Below are 18,282 nucleotides of genomic sequence, written 5' to 3' on the forward strand. Positions count from 1 at the left end.
AGGAATTGTATTGGGACATAAAATTTCTGAGAGAGGTATTGAAGTTGATAGAGCTAAAGTTGAAGCAATTGAGAAGATGCCCTATCCTAGGGATGTTAAAGGTATTCGTAGTGTTCTTGGTCATGCTGGGTTTTATAGGAGGTTTATTAAAGATTTCTCCAAGATTTCAAAACCTCTTACTAATCTTCTTCAAAAAGATGTACCATTTGTTTTTGATGATGATTGTAAGGAAGCTTTTGAAACTCTAAAGAAAGCCTTAACAACTGCTCCTATAGTTGAACCTCCTGATTGGAACTTACCCTTTGAAATTATGTGTGATGCTAGTGATTTTGCTGTAGGCGCTGTTCTTGAATGACGAGTAGATAAAAAACTGAATGTTATTCATTATGCTAGTAAAACTCTTGATGCTGCTCAAAGAAATTATGCTACAACTGAAAAAGAATTATTAGCTGTAGTCTTTGCTTGCGATAAATTTAGATATTATATTGTTGATTCAAAAGTTACTATTCATATTGATCATGCTGCAATTAGATACCTTATGACAACGAAAGATGCTAAGCCTAGGCTTATTAGATGGGTACTTCTTTTGCAAGAATTTGATTTACATATTGTAGATAGGAAAGGTGCTGATAATCCTGTTGCTGATAACTTGTCTAGATTGGAAAATATTGCTTATGATCCCGTTCCTGTTAATGATAGTTTTCCAAATGAACAATTGGCTGAAAAACATAATAAAGGTGAGCTCGCGAGACAAGTCCTTGGTATCTTGATTATGCTAACTTTATTGTTTCCAAGTACTTGCCTCCAACCTTTTCAGCTCAGCAAAGGAGGAAATTCTTTTATGACTTGAGGCATTATTTCTGGGATGACCCACACTTATATAAAGAAGGAGTGGATGGTATTATGCGAAGATGTGTTCCCGAATATGAACAACAAGAGATATTGAGTAAATGTCATGGTAGTGCTTATGGAGGACATCACGCCGGAGAAAGAACCGCGCAAAAGGTTCTACAATCAGGTTTTTATTGGCCAACTCTCTTCAAAGATGCGAGAAAGTTTATTTTATCTTGTGATGAATGCCAAAGGGTTGGTAATATCTCCAGACGTAATGAAATGCCTATGAATTATACTCTTGTTATTGAACCGTTTGATTGCTGGGGATTTGACTTCATGGGACCTTTTCCGTCTTCAGAAGGTAACACTCATATACTTGTTGCTGTTGATTATGTTACTAAATGGGTGGAAGCTATACCTACAAAAAGTGCTGATGGTGAGACCTCTTTGAGAATGCTTTTAGATATTATTTTTCCTAGATTTGGAGTACCTAGATATATTATGACTGATGGAGGTTCTCATTTTATTCATGGAGGTTTTAGAAAAACTCTTGCTAGGTATGGTATTAATCATAGAATTGCTTCCGCTTATCATCCTCAAACTAGTGGTCAAGTAGAATTATCAAATAGAGAGATTAAATCTATTTTGGGAAAGACCGTTAATAAAACTAGAAAAAATTGGGCTAGTAAATTGAAGGATGCACTTTGGGCTTATAGAACTGCTTATAAAAATCCAATGGGAATGTCACCTTATAAAATGGTTTATGGGAAAGCTTGTCATTTACCTTTAGAACTAGAGCACAAAGCTTATTGGGCTGTTAGAGAATTAAATAAAGATCCTAAACTTGCCGGTGATAAGATGTTGTTACAATTAAGTTCTCTAGATGAATGGAGAAGTGAAGCTTATGAAAATGCTAAACTCTTTAAAGAGAAAGTTAAAAAATGGCATGATAGAAGGATTATCAAAAGAGAATTTAATATTGGGGATAAAGTCCTATTGTATCGGTCTCGTCTCAGATTTTTTGTAGGGAAATTACTCTCGAAATGGGAAGGACCATATGTTGTCGAGGAGGTGTATCGTTCAGGAGCAATCAAAATTAGCTCTCTCCAAGGCAATGCTACGCAAGTGGTGAATGGACAAAGACTCAAGCATTATATCTCAGGTAATTCCTATAATGTTGATGTTGATATTATTCAAGTGGAAACACCGGAGGCTTTCATAAAAGGGCAAATTGACAGTCCGCCAGAACTCGACTTTGAATAGGTAACAGTACTAGTAATGAAAAGTACGCAATTTACTTTCCGAACAATATTTTCACTGTTTTTGGAAAATATGAAAAATTACGAGTTCGAAACGGAGTGGAAAGGACGCACGAGGGGGCGCCACCATAGGCCGGCGCGGCCAAGCCTGGGCCCGCGCCGACCTATGGTCTGGCCGCCCCGTCGCCCCTTTCCGACTCTGGTTCGATCTGGTACTTTCCGTTTGTTGTGAAAATTTTTGCTATATAATCCCCCGGACCCTTGGAGGTCCGTATATCGTTTTCTCGACGTGTTTTGTTTCGAGTCGTTTCTGCCAGGATTTGTTTCGGATCTAGAGCCATCATGTCTTCGTCGGAAACTCCAAAGGACAGCTCCAGCAAGGATGTTGGCAACTTGTACATGGAGGAGCTGAGGATGCACCCCAAGGAGTTGCTGCTCGCTGAAGGAGAACTGCAGGTCAAGGATGTCCAGGGTCCTAAAGGGGAAGGAAGCTTGGAAGATAGGATGGAGAAGCTAGAACAGGAGGTTTTCAAATACAAGAAGATGGCTGAGCGTGAGGTGGATATCTTCCACAGGATTGTGTCTGAACTCATTGCTGAACATGAGAAGGAAACTGCAAAGCTTTGGAGCGACATCCTCTCACTACAAGCCACCACCAACACGCGCCACGCACAACTCTATGATGTTCATAATCAGAACTGTGAGTATGAAAACAGGTTTAAATACATAAGCCGTGCTGCTAGTTTCAGGATTCCCGAGACCAAGATGTCGTTTCTTGATGGAGAGCCTCTTCCTTGGAAGTTTGATGAAGGGAGTTCGTCACCACCATCTCCGCAGGAGTAATTCATCATCGGTATTGGCATCCCCTTGGTTTGTTCCAAGCTTGGGGGAGTGCCGCGGTATCACATTATCACTACCTTTTACTTTTATTGTCAAGTAGTGTCATATCATGAGTAGGGAAGTTATCATATAAGATGGGTTGCAGTTGGAAGTATCTCTCCTTTAGTTGGTTATCTATGTATCCCTTGGTGTGAGTTATCGTTATGGAATATTAATGAGAAGTCTTATCATTTACATATTGCACATCTTATTCTAGTTTGCAATCTCTATTATATGATTTACTTTGTTGTTAGTATTGGTATCACTTTGGGAGCATTGAATAAATCTATTTGGTTTTGGCAAACTTAGCATTGGTCAATAGCAACAACACTTTGAGGTTTAAATAGAAAAGAGAAATACATGTAGATGTTTCATTGTCTTTCTTTCTTGTTAGCTCATAGCTTATTATTCTGAAGATTAAAATTGTTTGCGCTTACAAGGAAGATGCATGATTGTTTCTATCACATGTATATTTGTTTGTTTCCCTCGACTCTTATGCTTGCTAATTAACCTTGCTAGCCAAAGACCTGTACTGAGAGGGAATACTTCTCGTGCATCCAAACCTTAACCCAAACCTATATCATTTGTGTCCACCATACCTACCTACTACATGGTATTTTCTGCCATTCCAAGTAAATACTTTATGTGCTACCTTTAAACAATTCAAAACTTAGTATCTCTTATTTGTGTCAATGTTTCATAGCTCATGAGGAAGTATGTGGTGTTTTATCTTTCAATCTTGTTGGGCAACTTCCACCAATGGACTAGTGGCTTCATCCGCTTATCCAATAATTTTGCAAAAAGAGCTGGCAATGGGATTACCAGTCCCAAATTAATTAAACTAAATAGACACTCCTCCATGGTATGTGATTGATGGACGGCACCCGAGGATTCAGTTAGCCATGGCTTGTGTAAGCAAAGGTTGGGGGGAGTGTCATCATCATAATAAAGCTAAGATAAAAAGGCACTCCTTCATGGTATGAGATTGTTGGCAGGCACCCGAGGATTCGGTTAGCCATGGTTTGTGAAAGAAAAGGTTGGAAGGAGTGCCACACAAAATGAAAATAATATGGGAGCCGCTCTTTGGAGGTTGTTTGGCAAGGGGTTAGAGTACCCGCTACCATTCGTTGACAACAACAAACACCTCTCAAAATGTTACTTTTATTCTCTTTATATGATTGCAAAACTGAAAAAGCTCTAGCACATGATTTAATCCCTGCTTCCCTCTGCGAAGGGCCTGTCTTTTACTTTATGTTGAGTCAGTAAACCTATTTCCCTCCATCTCAAGCAAGCATTTGAGTAGTTGTGATCAAACCATTATATTGTGATTTGCTTCATCATGTCTTTTATTCTTCCTTGTTTAGTACAAGTTTTATCTGAATGAATATAGCTTTGCAAGTTATCAATGATTATGAAAAGACCATTATGATTGAGTATGCAAGTTGTGCCTCATAAACTTTAACATGAGAGCTGCTCAATGAGATAAATATAATCATTAATTGTTCTCTGACCAAGAACGAAGTTTGCCATCACCAATTATGATTTCTTATGCACCTTTACTTGTGATTACCTTATACTTGTTTCAAGTTGAGTTATAAGAGGTTGTTTACTATAATGTCTTGTGTCAATGAATATGATGCTTCTTGTCCGTATTTTATTTATCGACTCTTCACTCCATAAACATGTGGTCCTGTCTATCGAGCTCAGTTTCGCTTGGGGACAAGCGAAGTCTAAGCTTGGGGGGAGTTGATACGTCCAATTTGCATCACTATTTTATATCATAATTTGCTGTTATTCATTGATATATTTCATATTGGGACACAATACTTATGTTATTTCATCTATTTTGCATGTTTCATCATTATTGGAGGATCAAGCACCGGAGCCGGGGATTCTGCTGGAAAAAGCACCGTCGAACGCAATATTTCGGAAGATCAACTGTGGAAGGAAATTATACCAAAAATCCTATTTTTCAAGATGACGAAGGAAGCCGAAGGAGGAGCCGGGAGGAGCCGGGGTGGGCCCACACCCTAGGGCGGCGCGGCCCATGCCCCGGCCGCGCCGCCATGTGGTGTGGGGGCCCACGGCCTTTCGCCTCCTTTTCTTCGCGAAATCCTTCGTCCCGAAAACCTAAGCCACGAGAGGGTACCTCGCGAAGAGTTACGGACCGCCTCTGCGGGGCGGAGAACACCAGAGAGAAAAGAGCTCTCCGGCGGACGGGAATCCGCCGGGGAAATTCCTCCGGGAGGGGAAATCGATGCCATCGTCACCGTCATCGAGCTGGACATCATCTCCATCACCATCATCATCATCTACACCATCATCACCGCCGTCTCCACCGCTGGACACCGTCACCGCCGTAGCAATTTGGGTTTGATCTTGATTGTTTGATAGGGGAAACTCTCCCGGTATCGATCTCTACTTGTTGTTGATGCTATTGAGTGAAACCATTGAACCAAGTTTATGTTCAGATTGTTATTCATCATCATATCACCTCTGATCATGTTCCATATGATGTCTCGTGAGTAGTTCGTTTAGTTCTTGAGGACATGGGTGAAGTCTAAATGTTAGTAGTGAACTATGGTTGAGTAATATTCAATGGTACGATATTTAAGTTGTGGTGTTATTCTTCTAGTGGTGTCATGTGAACGTCGACTACATGACACTTCACCATTTATGGGCCTAGGGGAATGCATCTTGTATTCGTTTGCTAATTGCGGGGTTGCCGGAGTGACAGAAACCTAAACCCCCGTTGGTATATCGATGCGGGGAGGGATCGCGAGGATCTCGAGTTTAAGGCATGTGGTTAGATTTATTCTTAATTACTTTCTTGTAGTTGCGGATGCTTGCAAGGGGTATAATCACAAGTATGTATTAGTCCTAGGAAGGGCGGTACATTAGCATAGGTTCACCCACACAACACTTATCATAACAATGAAGATTATTTAGCCGTATGTAGCGAAAGCACTAGACTAAAATCCCGTGTGTCCTCGAGAACGTTTGGTCATTATAAGTAAACAAACCGGCTTGTCCTTTGTGCTAAAAAGGATTGGGCCACTCGCTGCAATTGTTACTCTCGCACTTTACTTACTCGTACTTTATTCAACTGTTACATCAAACCCCCCTGAATACTTGTCTGTGAGCATTTACAGTGAATCCTTCATCGAAACTGCTTGTCAACACCTTCTGCTCCTCGTTGGGATCGACATTCTTACTTATCGAAAATACTACGATACACCCCCTATACTTGTGGGTCATCATGGGGGTACTCAAACATTGGAATGGTATCGCATCCAACTCAATCATCAGTTTTTCTCAAATTCACCAAGTCAATTTAGGTCATATTCACCTTCAAAATCTTTCAATGGAATAACTCATCCTTCCAAGGTTTTCACCATTATTTCAAAATCACATGTTCCCATCTAGAGTAGTCATTTTTAATTTAGCACTAGCAACTAGGTATGAGGGGTGCTAAGTAGTTTGCATTGCTTCTAGGCTAACTTTGATGCTCTTGTACCAATCCAATACTAACCAAGTGAATCATGAATCAAAAGTAACTTTGGTAAATCAATTTCAATAAACCTTGTAAAGTAAAAAACTTGGGATAGGAGCAGTAAGCATAAAGTAAAAAGTGGGTGATGCCTTTCTCTTGGTGAGCTTTGCACTTTGCAAGAATATTAGCTTGCCTTGGTTGGGGAATTGGTCAAAGTGATCTTCTTCTCCTTGGAAGTAGACCTCCTCCTCCTCTTGATACTCCTCGGTACTAGCGTCTAAAATTGAATACGAGGTATACAACCACCACACCAAACTTAAGTACTAGACTAAGCACACACATGAGTCACACAAGCTAGGCTAGTATCACAACATTATTATTAGGTTGATTGACTTTGTTTTCTTCTTTAAGAAAAAATAATTTCCTCTCATTATAAATACTAATTAAGGTGTTTCTTTTAATTCCTTAGAGAAATAATTTCCTCTCATTATCTTGTTAAGATTTAATTTCCTCCATGAATAATATATGACTTAGGTTGACCCAAGTCAACCTCTTCATATCCATCATTTAAGAAAATGATTTAAATGAGGTGAAGTACCTCATGCAATTTAATACCAACATAGTAATGATTTAATATCATCAAACAATTCCACATGAGATTTAATAGACCATGGTTTCTATCTCATTTTGAGTTGTTTGAGACAAGATTTAAATGAGAGAAAAGCTCCCATACTATTTAATAAATAATTTGGCACCATTTAAATGGACTTGAATTAGCCATAGAGCCATCTTTAAACTAGGCCATGATCATACAAACAACTATGTGATCATACAACCATTTTTGCATATTTTTAAACTAGGCCATGATCATACAAACAAATGGTCTAGGTTAAGAATTTGCAAAAATGGCATAAACCATATGTGAGTGTTGGTTTGATTTTTCTATTTTATTTTCTCTTTTCTTTTTCCTTCCATTTGGGTGATCATGAGATCATTGATTAGGGTTTTAGTACAATGGTAATCACACAAGGAATCATCATGGCAAAATGCACACTAACATAATAATTAAAGGTGAGTTATATGCATAGTACTTGTATTATGAAAAAGTTTTTGTTGGTTCTCAAATTTGCATTTTGGAAGCTCTCTTTCTTTCTTTATTGAAAATTTGGGATGTTACACACGTGGCGCACGTCTGATCCGAAGGCCGCGAGCGCCCCGAGCCTCCGCTTGTCTTAAATTCTTTTCCTTTTCTTAGTTGCAAGTGGGGGATGCAACTGAAATTTTACCTAGGTGTAGTAAGTGAGAAAAAATATCTACACCGTTGAATTTTCTTCAAGATTTGTTCTGACCTGTAAGTTGCACATGAGTTACAACTAAATTTTGTAAGTAAGACTTGAATGAGAATGTAACTGAGATTTAATTAATTCTAAGTCGCCTGAGATATATTCTTGCCCAAACAAAATTCTCTTAAATTTGTTTATGTTTTTGGTTTTAATGTGTAGAACCAGAGGGTATCCCAACCCATACGAACGCTGGAACGACATATATAGCGTCTGCCCTTCTTCATGTTCATCGATCAATCACATTGTTCCTTTGCTTGTGACAAACTAACGAGAAGATCAACAGTTCACCTGAACAATCATCCACTAATTAATTTGCAGAGGTAGGAAGGTCCAAACTGAGTTAGACCCGTGAGTCCCCAACATTGAGAACGTAGTAGCTGGTATATACGTGCACAAGAAAGTAAGGAAAAAAAAACACCTTTTCTAATTTTCAGCTAGCTGAAATTGCAATTCGCCTCAAGTCAGATCTTAGTCCGCCCATTCTTGTTGGTTGGTTCGAATCTTGACGCCTCCTACCTTTACTCTTGGTTTGTTCCGAATTTTTTTTCCGCCTGGTGGATTTTATCTCTTTATTTCTCCTGAACCGTTCTTTTCCCCCGAGGTTCCTGGGTGTCTCTTTTATTCTTTTCTGGTCGTCTTCATTTCTCCGCCCAAAGTGTGTCCCAGGCAGGGAGAGGGAGATCCAGGAAGGAGGATGCTGTGCTGGGCTCTCCTCGGACGGAAGTGGAACATGGGGTCACCAGGCGGACGAGGACGGAGGAGGGCAGATGGGTCCTGGAGGAGGCCAACAGTCGAGGTTCTCCCATGGCGGAGACGGAGCCGCTTTTGAGAGAGGAGGCGGAAGGAGCAGGCGCCGTCAATAGATCGGGTACACGCTTGTCTCTTCTTTCTTTTCTTCGTCGCACTTGATGCAAGTCGCCACGGGCACCCTTCATTCTGTTTGGGCACTTCTTTTTTGCCTCGTATCCTCGCCTGGTGCATCATGCGTGTATGTTGTGTGGATTAGTGGTGGCTTTTGTAGGGCTATGTTGACAAAATGCAAATATGTAGATGTGGATATCAATTTCATGGATATTTCGTCCCTGTCTTTGTTCCCCTGTTTCCCCCCAAGCCCCAATTTAGATATTCATGTACTAGAGAAGGGTAAAATCTGACCTGAAAGAGTTGAGGCTGGAGTAGTTCCTAGAGGCTTTTAGCTGTTCTTATTTCATTTTTTATTGGTACAGTTTATATCTAAGCCTGGGAATAGTTGGGTTGCTCTTAAGTTTCAGTCTGGATTCTCTATTGGTTTGCTTTGGACTAGTCTGAATGGGTTGGATCACTAATGTATTTTGGTTTAATTTGGACTATAGCTCTTAGTGGATTGGTCTATTTTTGGTCTGAGCATGAACACATTGGTCTCAAATTGTTTTTATCGATCACATCTAGTCTGTTTGCATCACGCATTTGGCTACGTGATCAGCTTGCAGGTGTTAGGGCTATAAAGTAAATATATCAAGGAATTGTTTGGTTGGCAGTACCGTGAATATTTCCATGCAGCAACATCTCATGTGCAAAAATTGATTCTTTTTGACATTTTTGTATGGAAACAACTTTTGCTTGGATTTTCACTAAGAGATGGTAAACTATATTTTTTTTTATTACAGTCAATCATTATACCATAGCTAACGTACGTGGCGGAGGTCCATTTGCCTGTCCTTTTTCTGCTATGTATTTTTAGTAGGATAGGCTCTTCAGCCGTGCATTGCTGAATATGTGTTTTTATTCTCCCGTTTGTTTCACTTGGACAATGTTTTACCAATCTATGCTGGTTTCCACACGTATGTTCTCCTGCACATTTTGTTTTAGAAACATATGTTCTCATTCTACATATAAGTTGTTTCTTTTTTGCGAAAACATATAAGTTGTTACATGAAGTGGCCTCATGATGCCATACAAGCCCACGAATTTGAAGGCCAACAGGATTACTTTGGCACCACCTCTCATTCAGTGAGGAAACGACGATATACCGCATGATCATTCTTGCTGCTTTTGTAGATTTTAATTTTTTTGAACGCTCTCTGCACCACTTCATTATCATTATATCTGAACTTCATAGCTACACGGACGGTCTACTCTATGCTTCTTCCGACGACTATTTCGTTTTAGCATATCTTTCAGCCTCTTTTCATCATTTTCTCTTCATTATTTGAGCATTTCATTATATCTCTTTCTCTTTCTTCAGTTTCTATCTCTGTATTTATTTAGTTCTTCGTCTTTCCTCGTTTTCCATGTTGTTGCCTTCTTCATTTATCCCGGTACCTCTCTGTCTATTTCTTCATTATTCTCACGCATCTCATTTATATTTTCTCAGTCTTCATTTTCTCATATTTCTCTGTCACACTTTCTTCGGCATCTCTTTGCTCAGTTATTTCTTTAGCCTTTTCTTCTCCCTGTCTCGCTTTTTTCCTGAGTTCTTCTCCGGTCTAATTATTCTCAAGTCATCTCATTTTTTTTCAGTCTTCGTTTTCTCATATTTCTCTGACACTTTTTCTTCGGTATCTCTTAATTCATTCTCTGGCATTCTTTCTTCAGTCTTAGTATTTGTTCTTAATTTTTTCAGTCTCTCATTTTTAGATCAGTCTCCCACTTTCCCTCAGTTATCAGTTTTGGTGTCAATTTTGTAAGTTCGGATGTAATTATTTTCTAGTTACTTTCTTTGGCATCTCTTTGTTCAGTCATTTCTTTAGCCTTTTCTTCTCTCTGTCTCTTCTTTTTGTTCCTCAGTTCTTCTCCGGTCTCATTATTCTCAAGCATCTCATTTTGTTTTTTTTCAGTCTTCTTTTTCTCATATTTCTCTGACACTTTTTCTTCGGTATCTCTTAATTCATTCTCTGGCATTCTTTCTTTAGTCTCAGTATTTGTTCTTAATTTTTTTAGTCTCTCATTTTTAGATCAGTCTCCCACTTTCCCTCATTTATCAGTTTTGGTGTAAATTTTGTTAGTTTGGATGTAATTATTTTCTAGTTTATTTTTAAGTTTTCCCCGGTCTTGGTCATATTTTTCTTAATTTTGTTTTCTAAAAGAGGCATGTATCTCTTAATATAGAAGATCATGACACAATTTTCTTATTTGTTAAGTTCCAAATGCCCATAGGGTAAGTTTTGACGCGGAGATTGCACAGATAGAGGAGCGGTTTGGGAGCGGGTTGGTCGCAAAGATCCAAATTAATTAGGGAAATGAAACACAAAGCACCAGTATAGCTTCTAAAAGTGTTTTCACTCACAAGTTAATCCTGCTCTATACTGTATTCTATTTTTTCCAACGGTTATATGATACTAGTAGCACAATGCAAAACGGTATCACAACATGCTGTTCTAGTGGCCTTGTGATATTCTCTTGATCATTCTCTTATTGTGTAGTTTTGTAGCATGTCGCTAACTATCTCTTTTACCACATTCTAACATTAACAAGTCAACGACAGACCAGAGATACTACAGGTGTATGATTTACTCATTTGTCAATTGATTCTTGATTTATTTCACGTCTTTTGCAGACCATATGCCTTTGCTCAATCTATCCATCTCTATTCTTTCAGTTTTGTTTTTCTTGGATTTTTATTGTTTTATTTTCTGCAGCAGAGGCCCGAGGATCAGGAAGCAGCAACATTGAAGGTTTTCCGAGACCATGGATTGTACGAGTTTTGTGCGGCGCTGATTTTGAGCTTTTTATATTTGTGCACATGTGATGTGTTTTGCTGATACCTGTGGAGCAATCTGAATACCGTAAGTATCGATCATGCCGAAACCTTGATTACTAAATGCAATGGGCAAGCTAACGTTCTCTACTTCTATGATTAGTATGAACAACACTGTCTTTTCTATAATTTTAGTATGGTGTGCTCCATCAAGATAGGTTTCGAATGATAATTTTTGTAGACAAAGATGTTGCGCTTCTTCCTGGTATATTAGTAGGAGGGTCTGGCATTCACAAAAAACATAGTAGGAGGGACTGGCACAAATCATGTGAAGGGTTCGCTGGATGAGGTAGAAGAGGAGTAGCCCAAAACACTGCATCTATAGTGCTTAGTACCCATGGCCACTTGTCATGGTTTTTTCATTGCTTAGTTTCTAATTCTTTACTCAGTTTATTATTGTAAAATATCACCAGACACATTTCTCAATATAAAATAGAATCAATAAACCCAATGTTATGTTCGGCTAAAACCGGACTTGCTCCCACGAGAAGAAATGTGTTATCTTTGTTTTCTCATTGGTAAAGGTAACAAGTATTGCAGGTAGACAAGGACTATGCTTAATTCGAGTACAACTATGGTATGGTCAATATTTTTCAGTAAGATGTGTTCAACACCACTCTCTTCCATTCCGAATGCTTGTATTTTTCAAAAGACAAACGAGCTCATGCAGTTTTTGGTTTTGTGGATTGCCACCAGATAGTCCTTGTCAAGAGCCAATGAGGTAGAGCAGCTTCTACTACGCCTACTTGCAACATTATCATTTTCTCAGTAGATTTTAGTCCATGTCTACCTGCATAATTTGTCAGTCATTTCTACATAGTTTGCTAGTTATTTCTAAAGTAGATTTTAGTCCATGTATACCTTCCCCTTTTTTCAGTACCTAACCAAATTCGAGTGTTCATACACTAAAGGGCTAACACTATTGATCATTTCTGTGTAGATTAAGAGAAATAAGAGAGCCATATTCTTGAGCAAGATAGATGTAAAGCAGAGTCGGTGAAAAAGGAGGAGACGGTGTGGGGTGATATGCCCGTGTACTGCGTGTAGGAGGTCCAAACGATTGTCCATCTTCGGCTGCCTTCATTTTATTGTTGAAATTCTCATTCCCCTCCATCGTGCATCCCTTGCTCTTGTGGATCTCCCCCTCTCTTTTCGTTCTGATCTCCTTTCTCCCTTTTTTTCATGCGTTATTGTCGTGCTCCGCTGGGATGGAGGAGTCTTAGCGTGAGGAGGAAGAAGAAAGAATGGTGGCGTGGATGCAGATACAGAACATGCCAAGAGAAAGAAGACCCATATTTTGCAGTTCGTGTGTAATGCCCATATAATAGTTAGATCTGGTAATAACGGGGCAATAACTGGGCCAGAAGGAGACTAAATTTGTTTGGAAACAGGGTTTAGTTGTGGTACTAGTAAAAAGCCAGAGAAAAAACCGGACTCACTTGTAATAACCATAACTGGTCAGAATGGTAAAGGAATGAGGATTGAAAGGAACGAACACTACTATAGGGAAAATGTGACTTATGCCGAATTGTATTTTCAGCTAGATGATGATTAGACAGTCCCAAAAAAAAGCTAGTAGATGCAGGTGACGAATAAATAAGACTAGATAAGGAAGGCGACGAGGACAGTGATATCGTCCTGCTTCCCGCCGCGGCGTTGGTCTCCTCGTAGCTTGCGGCTGTCGGAGCTGTAGGGCGAGTCCGTGGAGCCGCTCATGGATATCTCGTAGGCGACGCCCGCGACGACGTCCGCCATGTTCTTGGGAGAGAAGCCGAGCGCGGTGCCCATCCGCACGAGCCGCTCCAGGTCGGCGTCGAAGACGTTGTCGAAGAGCCCGTCCGTGCCGACCACCAGGACGTCCCCGTGCCTCACAGCGATCTCGCCGACGTCCGCCTGGGTGATGCTGTCCCCGCTCCCGCGGCCATTGAGCTGGAGCGGGCAGTTGAAGCGCTTCTGCTGGCGCTGCGAGCGGTGCAGGAGCGCGCCGTCCCGGAACACGGCGAAGGCGCTGTCCCCGATGTAGGCCCACTTGAGAGCCGTACCGGCGAGCGAGAGGATGACCGCGGTGGATCCCCCGGTGGCGGCGGACGCGACCGTCTCCTCGTACGCCCGCTCCAGCAGAGTGTAGGGGCAGACGGGCGTGCCGGGCTCGGCCGTCAGCACCTGCTCGAAGGCGCTCGTCATGAGGCCGCGCGAGAAGGCGCCGGCGTCCACGCCGTTCTTGCGGTACCCGCCCACGCCGTCCGCCACGCCGACGACGCCGGCGTCCTCGTGCCCGAAGTGCGCGTCCTCGTCGTGGTGGCGCGCGTAGCATGAGGCCCAGTCCATCCTCAGAGGAGCACGCGGCTCGGCGGCCCCGTCGTTGTCCACCGGAGACTCGTCGGCGGCGGCGTCGCGTCGTTGCGAAGAGGGCTGCTGAAAGGACGCGACGAAGCTGGTGACGTAGGCGTCGCCGGGCAACAAGATGGAGGCCCGCCGTTTGCGGAGGCCCAAGGCGGCGCGCAGGGCGTCGGGGATCCGTTTGTCGATCTCGCTCAGGGTTTGCTGGATCGGCTCCAACGCCTCCATCTTCAGGCGTGACATCTTGATCGTCAACATGTCCATGTTTGTAACGAGAATACGATTGCCCCCAAACTCCGGGTATGCCGCATATATTGTCACCAAATTCTAGATCGACTTGGCCGACTAGGAGTACTAGTTCTAGGTTCCGTGTCGGACTCGAGGTTCTAGGGGTCCATGTTTTGGAAGCAACCATGTTTTGGCCGACTAGGAGTACTAGTTCTAGGCATGTTTTCGGAGTAGGTTATTTTGAAATTGCAATCCTAGCTTAGTTAAATCGCAGAGTTGTAATACATTGCCGCATGCTCACCTTCCATAACAACACACCATATTCGCATGAGCATGTTAGGGCATGTGTAATTGTTGATAAGGTTATTTTATTTAGGTATTATTGTATGTGATTAAAGAAGGTAAATCCCTCACTGGTAGAAAAAGGGGCTTAGTCCCGGTTCGCAACTGCCATTAGTCGCGGTTGCGCAATTGGGACCAATTAAGCGCGACTAAAGGCCCCCCTTTAGTCGCGGTTGCTTACGAACCGCGACTAAAGGCCCGTCCACGTGGGCGCCAGGTGACCGTCGGGCGGAGGACCTTTAGTCGCGGTTCTCCTGGCCAGCCGCGACTAAAGGCCGCCGCAGATTTAGGGTTTTAGCCCCCCCTAAATCTGGTTTCTTTTTAATTTGTATTATTTTATTTCTTTTATATTTTATTTTGTGTTTTATTTTAATTTTGAAGGAGTTTCACATATTCTACGCTACTATACACATGCATATGAATGTACAATTTCAAACAAGTTTGAAATTAGAACCAAGAAGAATTCAAGAGGAATATACAATATATATTCAATCTCGGATGACCATATACAATTTTGAACAAGTTTCCATACATAATTTACGACATCAGAAGTTCTACATCCTCGTAATAGTGTTCTCCTTTAGGATGGAGGACTTCCCTCATCAAAAATCCTACTAGTTCCTCTTGAATTGGTCGGAAGCGAGCTTCTGGACTAAGCGTCTTCCACAAGTTATTCCTCTTGACGTTGTTCTCCGACGGCTTCCGCTCAGAGGTGTATCTCCGATGAACTCACAAACATAGTATCCACATAGATTGGTCTCCGGTGGCTGAACATCCCCAGACAGTACCTTTCTAAATTCTAGCTCTTTTTTGAATTCACCGACCGTTTCATCTGTGAACCGTCTCCAAACCCTACAGGGCAAAGAAAATTAAATGAACAAGGGAGTTATTAGTTACTTGATATTAGGAAATGAACGAAAGAGGTCGATCGATATAGAGTGCAAATGATTGAAAATAATTACTTTTGCATCATATTTCTCATGTTGACCCAAAGCTTTGGATCCATATTCAGAGAGCCCATGATGAGAACTCTGGAGGTGTGAAATTCAATTATGAGCAGAATCCAGTGGAACCTGCGGACACGATACATGCACATTCATGCATAACTCATCGATTAGACATACCATGCATGGAGTAAACAAAAGAGAATGTGCTCAAGACAGAAACACTCACCCAAAATGGTAAGGAAATAGAATTTCACTTTTGAGCTGCTGCTTTGTAAGAAAATCAAACAGGTCTTTCTCCACGTCGGCGGGGTGTCTTTCTAACACATATCCATTAACGATTTGTGGGTCAATGAACCCAACATCATGGATGTTCCTTATTCTGCATTCCCTAATCTTCATTCTGCATAATAGTGTACACAACAATAGAGTTAGGACAATATATATATAGTGCAGGCAATGAACCAGATGGGGTAGAAATAAATCACTTACAAAACGTAGCAACTGATGATAGATTTATCGAGCTCGCGCAGATTGAACAGCTGGAACAATTCACTCAGATGAACTGTTACATAGTAATGTTTGAAGTGATGCTCATGTCTAACTTCCGCATAAATATATTCTTTGCCGGCGTTATTTTTTATGTAACCCTTGTACCAATGTAGCAGATTTTGCATTTGTGCTGGTAGATCCTCTTCCTCCGCAGGCTCGACGAGAGGCCCATTCGGCACATATGTAATTGCTACCTCACTCATTGGCGCCTCCTCAAGGCCTAACACTGCACGAAGAGTCATACCGATCTCGGCCGCTTTTTCTCTGGCACCCGTTACAGTCATTCCCTGTGCTGCCGCAGCTGCTATGATAGTGGTGTCCATTAGTTCAGCATCCGGACCGGCGGCTTTCACTATGAGCGGGGGGATCGATTGTTTATTTTGTTCCCCGAGCTGGGCAACTTGTTTCCCGCTTTTTTTTTACTTTCTTTTTTCTCCTCCTCCAAGGCTTTCTTCTCCTTATCCGCCAAGTCTTTCTTCTCCTTCAATATGAGTGCTTGCCTACGAAGTTCACGTCCATAGTCGTCAGGCATATTCTTCTCAGCTTGGGACGGTGTGCTCAAAAATGACTTAGCCCACTTCTTTTCCTTCTCAGAAAATACTGGCTTGGGCTCAGGCTCTCTTTTCGCCTTCATTTCCGCCTTCCATTTCTCATACTGAGCTGCCACGGCCGCGTCAGTTTCCTCGACACTACGTTCCCAAGGCCTTGGGAGGAGAGGCTTCAGTGATGGCTTCGGTACCTTTGTGGTCTTAGGTACATAAGGGTCCGGGTTGATAGTCCAGGAGGAGGTTGCCTTGCTGTCCGCCTGCTTCCGCTTCTTCGCCGGAGGTGGATTGGGGGGCGGCGTACCCACCGTAGGAGGACTAGGGGGCGGCGGCTGCTTACCCGCCGGAGGTTGTGGATTGGGGGGCGGCGTCGGCTGACGTGAAGGAGGTGTAGGTGAACCATCACCACCACCGGAGGGGGGTGGACTTGTTAGCCTTGGCGCCTCGCCTGGAAACACTATGTACTTCATTTTCCATAGAATGAACAGGCACTTGACATCTCCAAGTCTTCTCTCCCCTTCGGGTGTAGCAATGTCAATCTCCAGCTCCTCAAACCCTTGGACTATTTCTTCCACCGTGACATGAGCATAGCCCTCTTCAATGGGGCTATTGTGGTGGAGTGCTCCAGGTGTACAGGGTAAAGCACTGCCGCTAGCTACCTTCGTGGAACATATGCCCCCCACTGGAAAATGCAGATCACATTCTTTCATCTCCTTTACATCATCCACGGGGTAGTGAGGCTCCGGTGCACGAATCTCGATCGTCGGTGCATTAGCACTAGCCGAGGTAGCACCAGCCGGGGCCAGCAAGGGTGCATTAGCACCATGCGGGGCTTCCGTGGAAGCCACACTGCTTCTCCGCTGCTGGTTACCGAGATATTCATGCGGCCCTGCAGCGGCCGATCTTTCTTTTACTAGTTCATAAACCACCTGCTTCACCTGATGGAGTTCCGATGCTAAGTGCCCCACAAAATCTGCATCCTGATCCGTATTTCTCTTACGACTTCTGTAACCGTACGGGTCATCGTCCTGGGAGAACCCTACTTTCCACGGAATGGCGCCTTTGCTTCGTACACGTCCTGGGTGTTCAGGATTCCCGAGGGCAAATGTCAGCGTGTCGTTCTCTCTGTTGAACTTGATCTTCCCCTCTTGAGCTTGGGTCATTGCTTCAATAAGGGCTTGGGTGGGTTTAAACGTTTTCTTCCGGTGAACACACACCCCTGTCTCCAGGTCTAGCGATCCCCCATGCCCGTACCACCAGCTGTTGGCCCTTGAGTCCCATCCCTCTGTACCTAGAGGGATGCCTCGCGCCCTCAGGTCGTTCTCCATCTTCTCCCACTTAGGCTCCGAAAGGCGATACCCTCCTGGCCCCATAATATGATTGTACTCTTTCTTAGCCGCATTTTCCTTATTTTTCGATATTTCAATGAAATGCTCCGATTTCTTTTGCCTCACAAATTATGGCCAATCATCTTTCAGTTTCTCATATTGTCCTTTGAAACCCGGAGTCTTGTTCTCGTTGACAAAGTCATGGGCTAAATTTTTCTTGAAGTTCCGGAATGCTTCGGCTATCTTCTTAAGAGCGAACTCTTTGACTAGCCTCCTCCTCTCACGTCCACCCGGAATCTCGTTACCCTCTTCATCGCGTTTGTTGAATTCCGGAGGTAGAATGAAATGTTCCATAAGCTTTCTCCAACAATCTTTTTTTGTTCTCTTGTCTACAAAACTGAAACCAAGACGTGCCTTCTTTGGCTCATTCCATTCCTGGATGGTGATCGGGACGTTATC

General features: G+C 42.4%; 1 protein-coding gene across 1 annotated transcript; it reads right to left on the minus strand.

Moving 5' to 3' along the window:
• Positions 1 to 13,139: 13,139 nt before the first annotated feature.
• Positions 13,140 to 14,148, minus strand: LOC127309476 (putative protein phosphatase 2C 23). The gene has a single exon (XM_051340325.2). The coding sequence runs from the start codon at positions 14,146 to 14,148 to the stop codon at positions 13,147 to 13,149; it is 1,002 nt and encodes a 333-aa protein (XP_051196285.1). The 3' UTR covers positions 13,140 to 13,146.
• Between the last annotated feature and the right edge of the window lie 4,134 nt (positions 14,149 to 18,282).

The sequence above is a fragment of the Lolium perenne genome, chromosome 6, assembly GCF_019359855.2.
Source record: "Lolium perenne isolate Kyuss_39 chromosome 6, Kyuss_2.0, whole genome shotgun sequence".
In the NCBI taxonomy this organism is placed as follows: domain Eukaryota; kingdom Viridiplantae; phylum Streptophyta; class Magnoliopsida; order Poales; family Poaceae; genus Lolium; species Lolium perenne.

Excerpts from the sequence above, each read along its gene's own strand:
- LOC127309476 (XM_051340325.2), bottom strand. The coding sequence starts at position 14,148 with ATGGACATGTTGACGATCAAGATGTCACGCCTGAAGATGGAGGCGTTG.